At 36.7% G+C, this 16,858-nt stretch overlaps 1 protein-coding gene and 1 long non-coding RNA gene across 2 annotated transcripts in view; both read right to left on the reverse strand.

Moving 5' to 3' along the window:
- Positions 1–282: 282 nt before the first annotated feature.
- On the reverse strand, positions 283–12,049 carry LOC106954876 (glutamate-rich protein 6). Its single transcript, XM_015044676.1, has 11 exons — positions 11,787–12,049; positions 10,479–10,570; positions 10,309–10,385; positions 9,846–9,962; positions 5,982–6,022; positions 5,773–5,873; positions 3,073–3,212; positions 2,145–2,221; positions 1,909–2,064; positions 1,598–1,826; positions 283–1,510 (listed from the first exon to the last, which is right to left on the reverse strand). The coding sequence occupies exons 1-11, from the start codon at positions 11,804–11,806 to the stop codon at positions 1,274–1,276; spliced, it is 1,287 nt and encodes a 428-aa protein (XP_014900162.1). The 5' UTR covers positions 11,807–12,049; the 3' UTR covers positions 283–1,273.
- Positions 12,050–14,626: 2,577 nt separating this feature from the next.
- Positions 14,627–16,858, reverse strand: part of LOC106954658 (uncharacterized) — a 5,786-nt gene continuing 3,554 nt past the window's right edge. The window contains exons 2-5 of the long non-coding RNA XR_001426402.1: positions 16,480–16,559; positions 16,209–16,364; positions 15,054–15,282; positions 14,627–14,878 (exon numbers count right to left, since the gene is read on the reverse strand). This is a non-coding gene — a long non-coding RNA (uncharacterized LOC106954658). The remainder of the gene's footprint in view (positions 14,879–15,053; positions 15,283–16,208; positions 16,365–16,479; positions 16,560–16,858) is intronic.

Genomic DNA, 16,858 nt, shown 5'->3' on the forward strand with positions numbered 1-16,858 from the left:
AAGTGGGGGGAAAATATTATATTCTCTTTATTATTTTTTTTTTTATAAAAAAAAAAAAAAAAAAAAAAAATATATATATATATATATATATATATATATATGGTAAAAAGCAGTAAAATCCACCATTTAGCTGCTTCATAACTGTCATTTATAAAGGAGCTGCAAGAACACCAAAAGAAGTCCTGTATAGTTTAAGACATGGTAGGGATGCACCAAATCTGTATAAGCTATTGTGTTTTAAATGAGCGCAACAATAGTATTTTTTTTTTTGTGTTTGTTTTGTTTTCCACTACATGCAAAATATCCTAAATACTCAATCCCTACCATGACTCATAGCGGTTGCAGCATCTTGCTGTGAGAAGACCCGAGAGGGGAGGCAGAGTTTCGTCTTCTAGCAAAACACCAACCTTAAACATCTAGCAGGGCCAGTGGTGGAATAGCTAAGAACAAAGCATCTTCATGTGTTACTGGAACTAAATCCAATGTATAACCTATAGCTTTAAAATACAAAAAAAGAACTGCTCACACATGCTCCTGATTCACCTTGAACTACTTTGTACAGAAAAATTGGGTGAGAATATCAGTATCTGTATGAGCACTAGTGGTAGAAATTACAAAGGGAAAATAAATGCTTGTCATACATTTCAGATTTATTCTTACAAAGCATGTCGATGTCTTTTTCCTTCCACTTCACAATTAAACAGAACTCTGTTGGTGCATAAAATCTGTTTAATGCCCCGAAGTTTGTTGTTACAAGGTGGAAAAAAAAAACTGTGAAGAAGGTGAAGGAGTATTCATACTTTTGCCAAGGCATTGTTAGTCTCCTTCTGTGTAGCCAAATGATGACCTGTACCATGGGTGAGTCAGGTCCGACAAGTTTGTTCTCTCTAATCAGAGCAGAGATGGATGTTTTCACGAACCTTCTCACCTGCAACCTTCACTTTGAATGTTTTTGTTGTTTAGTTGCACACTTGGAAAGCAAAACTGAAAACTTGTGTTTTTATACTTCTTTTATAACTTGGTAAATTCAGCATTTACTCTCACACAGTATGATATTTTGCCCTTACATGAAGAACGGATGTGTCATCAGTGTACTCTTTGCTTTGGTTTGTCCCATGTAAATTGATTTGTAGAGGTCTTCTATTTATGGACATTCTTAATAAAAGAAGAGGTTATTAATGTTACTTGGCTTTATTTCTAAAAAGCACTTAGACGTTAAATTCAAATTCAAGGGACGTCGCGGCTCAAGTCGCTTCACACAAATGAGAAAATCCTATTGAAGGACATCGCCAGCTTTGGGGGGTCTTCTTGGCAGTGTTGCCGTTTCACTGGCAGCTGCTGCCTTTCCATCTGCAGGATGAGGGTCGACCTTCGGTGGAGTTTCGCTGCTTTGATAGGTGGCAAGGGACTGGATGTTCTGGAGCAGCGCCTTGATCTCTGGACTCTTCTGCTTCAGATAAGACTTAAGCGAGTCATGCACTGGCGCTGTTTGCTTGCTGACATGTTTTGTCTACAAAAAGCAAATAAAAAAAACCTAAAAAATGCAAAAGCAGAAGGGGTGATTTAGGTCTGAAATTGGGGTCATGCCACAACTTACGATCACACTAGCCTCTTTGATGACCTCCACGCTGTGTTTATTGGAGTTGAAAAGGATGCTGATATCTTCCTGGGATTGGATGTGGACTTTAAGGAAAGGGCTTAGGGTGAGGTGGAATGGCTGGCAGGGGGGAGCATGAACATGTTGCTCATTCTCCTGCCACTTCCAGCGTTTCTTCACATCTCCCGTTTCACTGTACAACGTGCCTCCTGTTGAAGTAAGATTAACCCTAGCGTAGAAAGGGAATCGCTTGAAAGATCTTAGTGACTCATGGATGCAGATTTTTCTGCAAATAAAATAGAAAATCTTACCAAATGTTGCCATTCTCATGAAAGCAGGTCTGCTCACTGCTGGTAAAAAGCGCCTTAATCTGTGGCTCATCGACTTTGTTCTCCAGGACCACCACACAGGACAAGTTCTTTGAATGCGACGTTGCCGCGAGGATGGCAAGTCTTCCCGACGGGTAGCTTTCCAGGATGATTAAGGAGACAACGTTCTACTCGTATCAAAGCGGCAATTTATCGCCAGGCCTCACGTGAGAGGATACCACACATGTCCAGTTCCATCTTGAAAAACCAAACAGAAAATTTTGCCATTTTTGTAGCGTCTGATAAATGGCACCGTCTGTTGATGCAAAGAAGGAATTTTCACTCATTCTTAATTTGTCCATATTAAGAATAAGTATAAATACAGATGTGTGAAAAGCCGTAGGATAAATTCATGTTCAGTTGGAGATGCATAGAACAGTAACAGTCAGAGGGATCTTATTTGAGTGCATTGTAAAATGCTGTTAAAAAGTATGCATCTTTTTATAACACCGCCAGCGCCATAATTGTTTGTACCCCTAACAATCTCGTTAAGGTAAATGCAAATAACACATTTCTTAATTTTTCACTCTACTTTTAGATTGATCAGAATGTCTAACTACTAATCCATCTCACATGGCAGCCCATATGCTTGTTCCTACAAAGCACCGCCTATTTCACAAAGCTTGCAGTCTCAGCCGAGATTCTGCCTCACAGAGCAACCCTCCCCCCCCCACTCAGCTCCCGCAGACTAGCGGCAGCGGCGATTAGCAAACACCTGGTGGAACTGTTAGTCTGCTGACCTTATCAGATGAACTACTACTCAGCGCAATGCTCTTAAGAACAAAACATTATTATGATGATGTGCTGAAGGCAGTGTGATGAAAAGGGCAGGAGCTTCTTAAAGAGACAGAAACCCAATTTCAAGGCGTGACACTACAAAGTAAAATTTTTTGTAAGTCATCTTTGCTACATGCAGCATTTTTATAACAACTGAAGGTGGTTACTTGGCTTTGCTATAAAATGCCACCAAGCACCTGGAAAATACATAATACCATCCCCTTTACGGTTTGTTAGCGTGATATTGTGCTAGTGCTACAACAGATACATTCACCTGAAGGCTTTCTACACATTTTTACTGTGATTTGAACATTTAACATGTGACATCACCTTTAGTCTCTCCTTCTTCACATTGAAAGAGAAGATGCTGTTGTAGCTCATTTCTCTTTCACCCTCCAATGCCCCCTCTTCTGTGGTGGACGACTCGTAATCCGAAAAATCACTTGAGGTGACATAACTGTCTACGTGTCCTGTAATGTTGTTAAAGATTTAACAACACAGATGAATAAAAGGGAATGATGGTAAAACCTTAATCTGCTTGCAATATGGTCCAGCAGGGGTCACCAACACAGTGCCCGTGGGCACCCGGTCCCCTGAGGGGACCTCGTCAGTCGTCTGTGTTCTGTCCATCTGTCATACCTCGTCAATCCAGCATACCTCGTGGTAATGCGCATGCGCACATCAATGTTACGTTTCTTATAAATCCGTCATACCTGTAGAAGTTTCATTTTGTGTGTTTAATTTCTCGGAAGTTTACGGTAAACAAAAAATTAAAATAAGGAAAAATATAGTTATTTCCACGCAGTGTCCAGAAAGAGGCAGTGTCCTGCTTGTTGCCTAACAGCTTCGGTCAGCATCCAGGGTTGTTCATGTGGTAATTTTAGGACATATTCAGCATCCAGCGTTATTCATGCTTTTTTTTATTTTTTTATTTTTTTAGGACATATTCTGTGCAGTTTCCTAAAGAAATATTGAAAAGGTAGATTAGCTGTAAGAACAAAATATCCCGCGGGAGACCAAATTTGTAGTCAAATAGTATTTGTAGTAATAGTGACGCTAAACGGGACTAATGTCTTGTTTACAGTTTGGTAACGATATTGGAAACAGCAAAAGTCATTTATGTTAATATGTTTGATTAACATATCAGCTTAATTAAAATTTGCCATAAACGTCTGAGAAATTACGGATTTATAAGAAATCTGCTGAGTAAGCAGTATGTGACGTAACACCGATGTGCGCATGCGCCTTACCATAAAGCAGGGGTCACCAACTCCAGTCCTCGAGGGCTACCATCCTGCAACTTTTAGAATCACGTCTGCTCCAAAATGTCTGAATTCCCTCACCAGCATTCATTCCTCTCTGCAATAGGCTGGAAACGAGCAGTTTATTTGATCCAGGTGTGTTTGAGCAGAGACGCATCTAAAAGTTACAGGATGGTAGGACTGGAGGACTGGAGTTGGTGACCCCTGCCATAAAGTATGCTGGACTGACGGTATGACAGAACACCTGTTGAGCAAGTTCTAAAAATAGCCATTGTCCTTAGGGAGCACTGACAAAAACAACAAAAAAGATTCAATTAAATGTTTTTACCTTGAAATAATAACATTTGTTTATTTTTAGATTTTTTTTTAAGTGAATTATAAAAACGTTTAAAATAATTTTCTGTACGTATAAAACTCTTCAGAATTATTCGCAGATGCCTGCAGGATGTTATCAGAGGGCAGCAGCGCCTGCAGCTGTACGGCTGGACCCACAGCACGTCAAAGCCTAAATGTTATTGGTCGGTTTACTTTTGTTTATTTGGCGGCTTGGCGCTTTTTCTGTAAGCTAAAACTGAATGAGCGGAGTTTGATCCCAGTCGTAGTTCTAACAGCGGTCGTTTGGATCCCGGCTGAGCTTTTTACCATGTGCGCGGTTCTGGTGGGTCACCGGATGACTGACGTCTGCCGCTCCTACTGAGCGCCTCAGACTGCGGGTTAAACACTTTAATCTAGTCGAAACGTCCCCCAAAAGAGTAGAAATTAAGCAAACAATCTTGCATCACCTTCTCCCCCTCTGGACGTCTGACACCACCTGAACCTGGGAATAAGCATCGCTCCTCTTTCCGTGGATCACACGGGTAAGGCTTCGCTTTCATGTCTTTATTATTTAGCATCGTTTGTTAAAAATAAAATAAAATTAAAAAAAAAAAGTCCGCTGCTTTTATGTTTGTGCTGGTTTTGCTTTGGGGAGGTTGTTGTGCTCTTGCAGGTCAGGTGCAGTGATAGTTTTGTGCTACTCTCCGATCTGTCTAACTTTTTTTTTTTTTTTTTTTTCGACGGGTTACCCGTCAGCTTTTCAGTTCGCGAAACCACAAAAAGGGTAAAACACCGGCGACCGGGTCAAAACCGCGCACGGTAAAAAAAAAAAAAAAAAAAGCTCAGGCGGGTTCTTAGAAAAACTGGAGGAGCTCATTCATTTTTAGCTCACAGAAAAAGAGCCAAATTAACAGAAGTAAATTGACCAATAAGATTTTGTCTTTTACGTGCTCACCCCCATAGACTCACACTAATGTACAAGATGTTTTGACTCAAAATATCTTTTTTTTTTCTCTACAATTTTGTTAATAGTAAAGAGGGTTAGATAATAAAACATACAATAACTGTTCCTTTCTTTTTTTTTATTTAAAGGAAAATCTCAAGGTACTCGGTGCATACAGCCGTACAGCTGCTGGTGCTACTGCAATAATCCATACTGTCAGTCATTTATGGGCAATTTGGAATCATACAGAAAAGCTCCAAAAGGGAATCAAACTTAAAACTCTGAACTAAGAACTTCTGATCACATAATAGCAATTAACCATATCATACCATGATAAATCATTACTGATAACTATTGTGAGTAGTCCCATTAACATGATTACACTGCATGTAATCATAAGTATCATTGTTATAAAGGACAAGATAAAAAAAAATGTCAACAATGTATTGTTTGATAAAGACAAGAACATTTGTCTTTATCAAACAAGTAGCCCTTTGTGTTACTCTGTACCTGTGAAGTGGCTCCCAGTCTCAAAAAGTTTGGCGACCCCTGATTCAGAGTATGTGTAACGGTCTTCATGTGAACCCTCTTTCGACTTCAGATCATGCCGCCTGGGGGTGTGCCATGGAAAATTGGAATTCAGATACTGACAGGTGTTGAAATTTAATTGAAAAAACAAGTTTAGTCACAGAAGGTAGTAACAGACTAGCAGTACTGACCTTTGATCTCCCTCTTTGTCTGACTCTCCATCAATCACCCCCTGGAAAAAACACAAGGTCTTACTTATGGTCTAGTTTCTAGTGCAAATATCTTCGTATTTGTGAAATAATACAACATTAACTTACAGGTAACCTTTAAGCAAGGCATACGAGCTTGTGTGAAGTTGATAATTTCTTAATACTGATGAAAGAGCAGTAGCTCAACTGGGAATTTTTTATCACTTACGTGAAAAATGTGGAGTTAGTACTTTTTTTAAATTCAATATCAAGCGATTATTTACTTAAAACAATCTCATGTTTCTTGGTGAAAAGTTACTTGTAAGTTAATGTTGTCTTACTCTAAGTGTACTAAGATATTTGTGCTTGAAATTACATCAAAAAAATACTTGCTAACATTTTGTGTTTTTGCAGTGGAGCTTCATGAGGCATTTTTTGCCGCAGAAAAACTAATGAGAAAAAAAAATGATATAAATATCCTAAATTCTGTTTTCATGCAAAACTTCAGTCAAGGCTGGCCAGAGGCACAAGCAGATTTTGTGGTGGGTTAGGGTCCACTCCTGGCTGTGGGGCCAGTGGGAACTTAACTTTAGCTCAAGTTTAAGAGCGGTTTATATATTCACCAGCAGTGCATAAATTAGATATTTTGAAAAAAAATCTATGTATAATTTCATTTTATTTTTTATGATAATGCAACATATTGCATTTGTTTGATTCTGATTAAGCGTCACCCTTTGGCAACAGCTTAAGTTATGCTGCTCAAATATTTTGACGTGTGGGCCACAATAAGTAAAATAATATTCATTTCTTGTTAAACAATAAACATGGGAAGTTGTAATAAAACGTTTTTTTTTTTGTTCTTTGCAATAAGAACAGATTATGAGTTTTACTTTTTCTTTTAAAAAACATCCTGAATTTAACTAAGTGTAATGAATTGCTCTCCCAAAGCCTGCTTTTGAGTTAAGGTTGAGGATCTTTGTGGTTTTTACTATAAAATGAAATTTAAAACGAGCAGCATTAATAAAACAACCGATAACATCGTCTCCATGTATCAGAACATTTTCAAAGTCCTTGGTTAAATGTTATTTTTCTTGAAAATTCACTCACATAAATGAGGAGAGTTGTCTTTCTTTGCGCAAATAAGCACCATCCAAACTGTGTGAATGCTTCAGCAACCTCTGCCAGTATCGAAAAAAGATTTGCAGGGAAACTTTGTCTAAAAATATTATTACGTAAACGGTATGAGTCAAATGCATTCAGTGAAGTTGGCGCTTGTTACCTATATTGAGACCTTGTTATTAAGATGTGTTATTGTTGACATTTTTTATCAATTTGATATTAAACTGATAGATTTTCACATTTCTGTCATACTACAAAAATGGCAGAACAGGGTGGAGTGGAATGCTCTGTTATGAAGTGCCTCATTTACATTTAAAGAGACAGTACCAAAATGAGTTGGAGTTAAACTTTATATAGGCCACAACTGAACGATTTAAATGTAATGAAGGATTTTAAAGCACGATGTGTCCACTTGAAATGAACTGATGTGACTCACAACAAAAAAAATCCTGTCATCCAATAAATTAACTCTTCAAAATTCTTATTTTCGAAGTTCAAATTTCAAGATTTGTTTTCTTCAACATTTTTAATTAATTCTTTTTTTTTTTAATTCTGAAAATGTAATTACAGAATATTAACACAGTAGTTTGTTCCGCACTGTAAAGTTCACAGGTAATGACGTTTCCGCAATTTAATCTTACTTAATACATTATATTAATACAAACATGTCTTATCGTTGTGTTTTACAAATAATGTCTGTTCAGTTTTAAGAATAATCTAACTAGTTGTGTATAAATAGCCAGTCTACGCAGGCCCCCCTTTTCCATCCTTTGAATGCATTTACGTGTGTAACCTTATTCTGATTTATTCCGGTCGGCATTTAATACTCATCCTAAAATACCTGAACTCTGGAGTTCTAAATGTGCCAAGTCATGAATAAAATAAAATATAAATACTCAAATAGCTGCCTGAGTTCTGGACTCTGAAGCTGTTACTGGGCTCAGTGTGACCTAAATACTGAAACGGGGCACATTGACAGTCTCAACAGTAATAATGAAAAGGATTTTTTCTTTTTTTCCTTTAAATTTTTATCTGACACACCATTTCAGCTTAAAGTAGAGCTGAGGGTGAAATGAATGTTGTTAATTTAACCCACATTTGTTCCTAAAATAGACTGTGACACAAAAACTTTAACAACGCAAAGGCAACTTCTCTCCTGTTTTTTTTTTTTTTAACTACAAAAATGTAGATAATTTAAAGCGAAGTACCAATTTTACTTTTGTAAAGGTGCTATCGGAGCAAGTGCAGGAGATCTTTAAAGCCCGTCTTGTCTGTCCTCTGCTGACTTTTTAAAACATTTCCGATTGGTGCAAGTAATTGACTAACCGACGTTCCCATCCGCTGGAGCTTTGCTGCAAGCGCGGACAAAATGCTAAGAGGTTTGAAATAAAATGTCTGGGATTTTTTAGAGATTCTACTCATTTCTCGTTGTAATACCTCACAATAATATAAATTCTGCTGTATATGTGAACGTTTCATTTTGTCTGTCTGAATGGATAAAAAGTCAGGTGGTGTGGATTTTAATACTGCTGACTGTTTTTTTCTCCCCCCCTTTGTTTTAAAAATCAGTTCAATTCCAAGTTGCACACACTGACAGGAGCTTTTGTTCCTTTTATCATGAGTGAGCCTCCATGTCAACAGTGGCCTGAGCTGCACTCTCTCACCTCTTTTAGCTCAGCACTGTAGGCTATAAGAACACTGGTCACTGGAGGGTTTTTTTTTCTTCCTTTTTTTGAACTGCTGACTGTTCTCTGAGCAAAAATACCTCCTTAGTAGCATGGTGGTAATTCAGGCATACATATTACCACAAGACACAAAATGTTTTGCTCCACTTTCAGCTTGACAAATGGTGTAAAGCTAGCCTCGGCCGTGTCCTTCCTACTCTACTCCGCTTGATTCAAATCTCGCTTTACAGCTCAGTCTGTAAGTGTAAGATTTTTTTTTTTTTTTAAGTTTGACTCAAAGAATACAGTTTGTGTACTTGCATTTAAGAATTTGAAGGACTGTAGCTGTTGTTTTGTATTTGTGAAAGACTAAAAAAGAAACTAACTAAAATTACAAAACTACAGGCTTTTTTCTCTCTGACTTCAACTTTACAGTCGCATCAAAAATACCTCCGTACTACACAAAGTAGCACATATCTGTGAAATGGAAGGTAGATGAGTCGTGATTTTAGCTGCTTTTTTGCAAATTAAATCTGAAATGTGTGACATATTCAGTCTGTCTGAGTCAATATTTTGTAGTATAACTACCTTTTTCTGGCAGTTGCTTATGAAACGACTAACAATTTTGGAGATGACATCAGGCAGCATCAGTTGGATTGAATTTTATTTTATTTAAAGAGGGTCAAATAGAAATGAAAGAGGATTTTCAGAAATTGATTCAAAGGAAAAAAACCAAACAAGTAATTTTGTTTTTCCTTCGCAATTTTCCCTCAGCTTGGTTTTGATGACATACATACAAAATAAAACACTCATTTTTTTTGTTTTGTTATTGTAATATCCCGAAACGTGAAAAAGTTAACAGCTATAAATACTTTTACATGAAACCGTGTTACTATGCAATTGCAAATCAATTAGTATTAAACATCTAATTCAATTTCTTACAGTTCTTTTGTAGATGAATAAGTGATGAAAGGGCTAATTTGTCACAAAACAAATCTGAATTAATTGCCTGTTCCACAAATGGATTCGTATTTAAACCAGAAAAGGAAAATGAGGAGTTTATAAGTGACATTTTCTTCTATACCTTGTCAAGATTAGTTAAGGTCTCTTCTGTTCCTTCTTGGCAGGCTGTAGGAGAGTGGGGAGTTCCCTTGCTGTGCAAATCCAACATTTCATTATCTGGGGATATCTTCAGCTCACTCTGAAGTGAAAGGAGAAAAAACAAAGACTCTTCATAATTTATTAAATTCTTTGAGGTCTTTAACTCGTGCTTCATGAATAAATCAGAGCCGCGAAACTCCTTGTCTCTGGATACCATGTCATATCAGCTTTCAAAACATAAAACTTACAATGTGACAAGGCTGTGAAAGCTCAAGTTCAGTTTTACTTTGGCAAAAGAAGAAAATGTCTCTAAACAATACCAAAATATTTCAGATATGGCAATAAAGCCAAGATTTTTTTTTCCCTCTCCGGCTCAGGATGTCCAGGCAAATCTTTGACTCTGTCAGTGACATTCGCAGGCAGACATATTTTACAAATCTGAATACCTCATCATCAGTTCTCTGCTCCAAACTGTCATAATGATCTTCTTTACCCTTAAGCAAAACATATTTTGGTTTATAGTCTGCAGACAGAAAAAAAAATAAAAATACTAAGCATCTTTAAAAATGTACATTCATTTACCGAATAGGATTTCTAAGACAGAAGAAAAACTTACCGAGGTCCTCGTACGTCTGTGTGCCAACGTTGATTCTGGTGACAGTCCTCCCATCATAAGTGAGGATTGTGAGAATGTCTGATGAGGTTTCCCTGGAACCAGTTCTTTATCACTTTTTTTTTTTCAGGCCAACAACATTCAAAGCATAACTCAAGGACCCATACAATAAAATGCAGTTGTTTATTCTGTAGATTCAGTCAAAGTAAGTTGATTCACTTGGGGATGAAAACAGATTTAAAATTGAAGACAAATACTGTATTTATATACACTGTCTAAAATTATCCTTATTCATGATGTTGTCATGGGTTTGCAAGCTTCTAATAACTTTACTTACATCATTTTATGTAATTGGAGTCACACCTTTGGAGACACCTCAAACACACTGCTTCCTTTTCTTAACATCGTGGATATTTGGCAAGATGCATGGGAAAAACCATATGCTATCACAATTTTTGTGTATGTATGTATATATATATATATATATATATATATAAATAAGTTTTGCTGTAACAGTCGTCATTATATTTGAAGAGAAAGTAAGGAAGCTTGCAAAGCTGACAGCACCATCCACATTGCAAAGTAAGGAGATTATCTGTGTTTGTAGGGTGTGTTCATAAAATAGATGCCATTATGAGAAAAGAATATTATATGGAAATGTTGAGAAAACATCTCGAGACATCAGGAAATTAAAGCTTGGGTATAGATCAATCTCCCAAAGTGACAGACCCTAAGAATCCGACAAAGCATCTTAGAAAACAGCTCAAAAACAAAAAAAGTCGTTGTTTTGTAGTAGCTATCACAAAGTCCTCATCTTAATCTTAAAAAAAAAAAAAAAAAAATGTTTGGCCAGCGCTGCAAAACGTGAGTGGGAATGACGTCCTGCATACCTGACTCTGTCAAAGACAAGTTCTGTCAAGATAACTGAGCCTATAATCCAGCAAGTTATTTAAAAGGCTTGAAGTTGTTCAAAAATGTTTGATACAGCACATAGTACAGTTTAAAATGACATTTTTACTAAATACTAGGTCAATATATGTAAACTTCTAAAAATGAAGAGGTTTTAAAAACTTCCAAAAATATTCCAGGCTTTAGGAAGCCTATTGTTATCCTCCTAACTCATGCCAAACAGGAAAAGTGTAGCCTAATTTAATGCGAGAGTGAGCAAAATATGATTATGGCATCTCTTTAAAGCGTGTACGTGAGTATCTGTTTTAGCGACTCATATGCAATAGATAACATAGCATGCAACTCTTGCTTCACTAAATAAATAAATCGATTTAAATCAAGCCTCATCACATGTCGTCTGACCTGCTCGGGTTTGGCTCCATATTAACTCTCGTGCATTAACTCTAGATTTGGGTCAGTTCTCTCCAGACGTCTGTTTGTTTACAGGTCCAGGATTTGTTTTTGTCTCCATCTCAGTTGATTTGCCTGGCGAGCCGGGTGTTTGCATCATGTCTGTGATAGTCTTGACTCATTGTGAAGCAGGGGTGAGCAGAGAAACCACAAAAAGTTGCATCAGGCACAATACGGTCAAATAAAAACAGCCTGTTTTGCCCCCTAGTGTAACTTAGCAACCAGAGAACAATAACGGAGCTGCGTGAGTGTGTGAGTGTGTGTGTAGCAGACACAAAGAGAAATGCACACAGAGGTTCCTTAGAGTAGACTTCTTTTACCTGAAATCTCATCATCCTGTTGTGGATTACCTTTGCACCAGTGGTGCCCTGAAGCCTCATGTAGGTATATAAACATTTGGAATAAAATTACTGTATATTCAGTTCTTTGAAGGATTTACATTTTACTGCTCATTATTTTCGGTTGGGCTCAGGTTTCTGCCATCGGTAGGGATCCACCTCAAATCCATATAACTGTAACGACAAAGATGTCGTAAATCAGGAATACATCATTGGTTGTTAGGGTAGATGGTGGTGTTATTTAATGTCTAACACATTAATTAACAACCCTAACCCGACCTAAGGGAGGTAAAAATACCAGAGTTATGGATAAAAAAAATTCTGTTCCTCTAAAGCGGATCACGTCATCTCTGAAACTCCCATAGCTGTCAATGAAATCTCCAGTTAAAACAATCGTTTTTTTTTTTTCTCTTCAGAGTTTCTTAATTTTATTTTTGAAAAGTGTCTAAACGAGAATGGCAATCAAGTGTGTAAAAACAACTTAAGAGGTGTATAAAGTGTAAGTGGGTTTACATAAATGGTAGACATTACGACTAGCCCACGAAAACTTCAGAAGGATTTCAAAAGAAAAATTGTTTGCGATTTAACGGATAGTCTTAAAGACTGTGCCTTTCATGTATTTTCCTCTAGAGTTGGGTCGTGCAGCTGTGAAAAAAGCACACCCTAATTAAGTTCTAGCTTTTTTTTTTGAGACGAACTTAATTTTTCAGAAACATTTTCATTTGGACTTCATCTTTGTTTAATAAATAATGACATGGTGTGTGGTTTTTGCACACTTGAGGTTAGCATTTTAAACATGCATATCCTTGAACTTATCAAGGGTGTCCTTTTTTCTAACCATTACTGTATATGTGCTCACCATCAGTATTTGCGTAAGCTTAATTATTTAAAGAGTCTGGGAAGAAAACTAATTACCAATCTTTCAGTGAGTGATGTAAAATATTCATTTACAAAAGCCAGTTGCGTTTCGTCAAACTAGTTCTGCAATAATTAAATGAGATATTGCTCATATTTAGCCTCTTTCCATCTAAAATTGCCATTTTTAATCAGGTACTTCATTTTATTTCTTTTAAAGACGCAGCAATATTAATTCAAGAGGGTTTTTATCTGTCTTCCTTGTAAAATGAGTTTTTCACACTTCAGCCTTGTTAATAGAAATGACTTATCACCGTAGTCTGCCTATAACAAGACAACTGAAACGTAATACAGTGAAACAAATGTTAGCAATGACTTCAGGCAAATTAAAAGCGCACTACAATTAATTTAAGGCTGATCTTTTAAAATCTTAATCTGTCAGTGCAAATTTACTGGAATCTTTAGTCACAATATAATTACAAATTGAGACAAAAAAACCTGGTGTGCTGAAACTCAGGACGTGCCTGTTTTATAAAATTATATGATGTTAATAACATTTTTATTCATCAAAAGAATCTCTGTTTTCATTTTGTTCTATGATGAAAAATACAGACATTGTTGGCATCTCTTATCAAAAAAAAAAACACTAAAAGTCAAACATAGAAATGAAGGAAAGGGGCATTAAACATTTGGGTTATTAAGCAAAGAAAATGGAAAAATAATTTCTCATTATAGTTATGTCTTTGCTGATTTCTTTTGAAGTAAAATTGCAACAGATTGAGCACAGTAAAAAGCAGCTCAAAACCGGTTTTGACAGGTTTTTACAGTTGTCTCATGTAAGGAGATCACTTGTTCAGTTTGTGCCTTACATTGATTATTCTCTAAAAAATGTGAACTGATGTTTTCAAACTGAAGACTCGGCTGTAATATAAACTGAACCTCACCTGACTCCGGTTAAGACTTGCTTGCATATTAAGCCATCGTGCTTGTCAATTTGTGCAACTCTACGCTGGAACATGTTACAGAAATAATTAGAAAACCAATGTTAGCTGCACGCTGTTTGATGCTTACCAATTTGTGAGTTACGTGAATTTTGTCAGCAGCTTTCTTTTGTCTAGAAGTGGTAGAAATGAGCATTACTTGATAAATTGATAGCAGGAATTAATTGAGCAAATTATTTCCTACCATACATACCATAAAGTATAGTGTGTGTGGTATTTACATATTATACACTAAATGGTAAATATCTTGTTTTAACTTTACTATTATGTTAAACAAAATGCCATGTTATGGCAAAATGGTGAGTCTCATCCAGAACGTAGAATGTAGATGGGCAGATATTAAATAAAAAGACAACTGCTTTTTCATTTAAAAAACAGAAAAAAATGCAGTATTTTAAACAATAAAAAAAAACAATTGTGCTTTTTAAACATATTAAATTAATTAATACATAATCAATAGATTTTTATGTATTTGTGTGATTGGTGACATTTTTGCTTTTGTCACTATGGAGAAAAAAAACACAAACACAAGATCCTCAAAAGATTGAACGTACTGAAATTCTGTAAACTCTGGCACTGTCACAAATCATAAACTGGGTTTAGTATTGCTCCTTTAATTTGCACTGGGCTGTGTGTTTTGAAGTGCCTTCTTTTTTTCCACTTGCTTGGTAAGCTTCTCCAGCCGGGCGATGAAACGGTAATGTGGCTTTATGTTCTGCATGTTTGCCAACGGGTGGGACATGCAGGTTTGCATCTGGTCAAGCAGACAGTAAATCCTTGTCTTCTGCATTTGGATTTCTCTCTCCAAAATGCTTTGGCCTAGCTGTGCATGGCTTTCTGGGCAAGTGAGCTGTATTTAAGATTAAAAACAAAAAAAAGAAGAAGGATAAAAAACAACTTTTTCTTTTAATGCACTGTTTTTTCATCAGTAAGCCATGGCTGCTGTGCCTTCATCACACATTTCACAGTGAAGAAAACACCTTATCAAAACATGTACAATGTGTTTTGCATCTGTGCTGACCCACCTCGAGCTCCGAGCCAACGCTGAAACGCACATGGTTTTCCTTGTACATGAAGTTAACATACACACACTCTTGTGAATGTATGTGGATAGAGATGCATGGCCCCATGGCGAAGATGAGGGGCTTGAATGGAAGGTTGTGCACATGTGGGTCAAAATACAGCCAGTTCCAACGCCTCCTCAACTCGCCCGTCTCCCCGAAGCAGAAACCTCCACTAGAGGTTATGTTCAACCTTTAAGAACATATAAAAGCAAAATCAGAACAAAAAAAAAGCAGACTATCTCTCAAATGTGTAACTATTAACCAAATGCCAGAAGAAAGATTCCTTACAATTATAGTTTTAGTCTGAAGTTCAGCACAAATATCACAATGTCAATGATTATGTCAATCACTCTTTTATCCTCCGTGGTAACATCGTATCACCACTGAGTTGAAAGAACTGGACACATGCAGGCTCACATAAATTCCTACGTCCCAATCCATATTTTGAGTAACTTCTTGACTGATCGCTTGGCAATAAAGACATTGCACTTGAAACACTACTTTTGGCTGCGCTTTTAATAATGCAAATCAAATTAGCAGCACACAAAGAATCGAGACAAATGTGGCTGAGTAATCAAAACGTGTGACCACCACCAAACCCCTTCTTAAGAAAAGTCGGAAAAATCCAAAGCCCACTGCTGGAGCTACAACTAAGCACCAAAGAAACATCAGAGGATTAACAACACCAGCGAGAGTGAATCATGTATGGTTTGGGGGTTTTAGAAGTAACACATTATCTGGGTATATCCTTTCATGATCAATAAGTACTTGTTACTAGATGATATCTTGATTTTTACCTCCCTAACCTCATTGTCAACAAACCACATACAGTTCCCGTGAATGTGCTTTCATTGATTTAAAAGAGTAAAAATATAAAAAGTCATTCCCTCAGATTTGAAAGAATAAGGTAACGGTACAACAACCGTAACCCATCGAAGATGTAAATATTTTTTTTTGCCACATTTTCTTTTTTTTTTTTTTTGTTTACCTGCATTTGTTCTGTAACAGACTGTTTACATGTAAAGATACCACAGCAGAAGTTGGCAGCAAAGCACATTTTGGAAGTTATGTAGAAGTTAATTTATGCTTCAAAATAATTAATCAAGAAACAGTTACCATATCAATCCATTGGAACGGTAGCACGTAGCGCAGCCTTTAGGTGTGAAAATGCCTATCATTCTGGGCTTCTTGTCCTTGTCCTCAAGGATCACATAAATGAAGTGAGGATATTCTGCTGGGGTTATTACGATGGCTGGATTCCCAGAAGGATAACTTTTTTTTCCCCTATTAAGAACCATTAACAATGTGCAAACTCTTTCTCATAAGTAATTTATCTTCTTTTCCTTTTCCTTTTTTTTTTTTTTTTTTACCAGAACGCAAAGGATACAAAACACCACCTGATCCGTCGGCATACTTGATCAGGAAAACAGGCCCTTCTTTGTACAATTTCTGTATTACGCTGGTTGTCTGCAACACAATACACAATTTTAGATATTTCTAAATATATTTTACAATATGACAATCAAAATTCGTATTTAGCCCTTTCCCTCATTTAGATTTTTTTTGTTTTGTTTTTTCCCCCACAAATTCACTTTTGATTAGACACAAATTACTGGGTAACGCTTTATTTGAAGGGGTGTGCATAAGACTGACATGACACTGCCATAAACATGACATGACATCTGTCATGAACACAAAGAAGTCTTTATGAATGTTTCTGACAGTTGTCATGAAGTGCCATTCGGTAAATAATTACACTTTTAATG

This window comes from Poecilia latipinna, unplaced genomic scaffold, assembly GCF_001443285.1.
Source record: "Poecilia latipinna isolate Pla-1442-1.1 unplaced genomic scaffold, P_latipinna-1.0 Scaffold37, whole genome shotgun sequence".
Classification (NCBI taxonomy): Eukaryota; Metazoa; Chordata; class Actinopteri; order Cyprinodontiformes; family Poeciliidae; genus Poecilia; species Poecilia latipinna.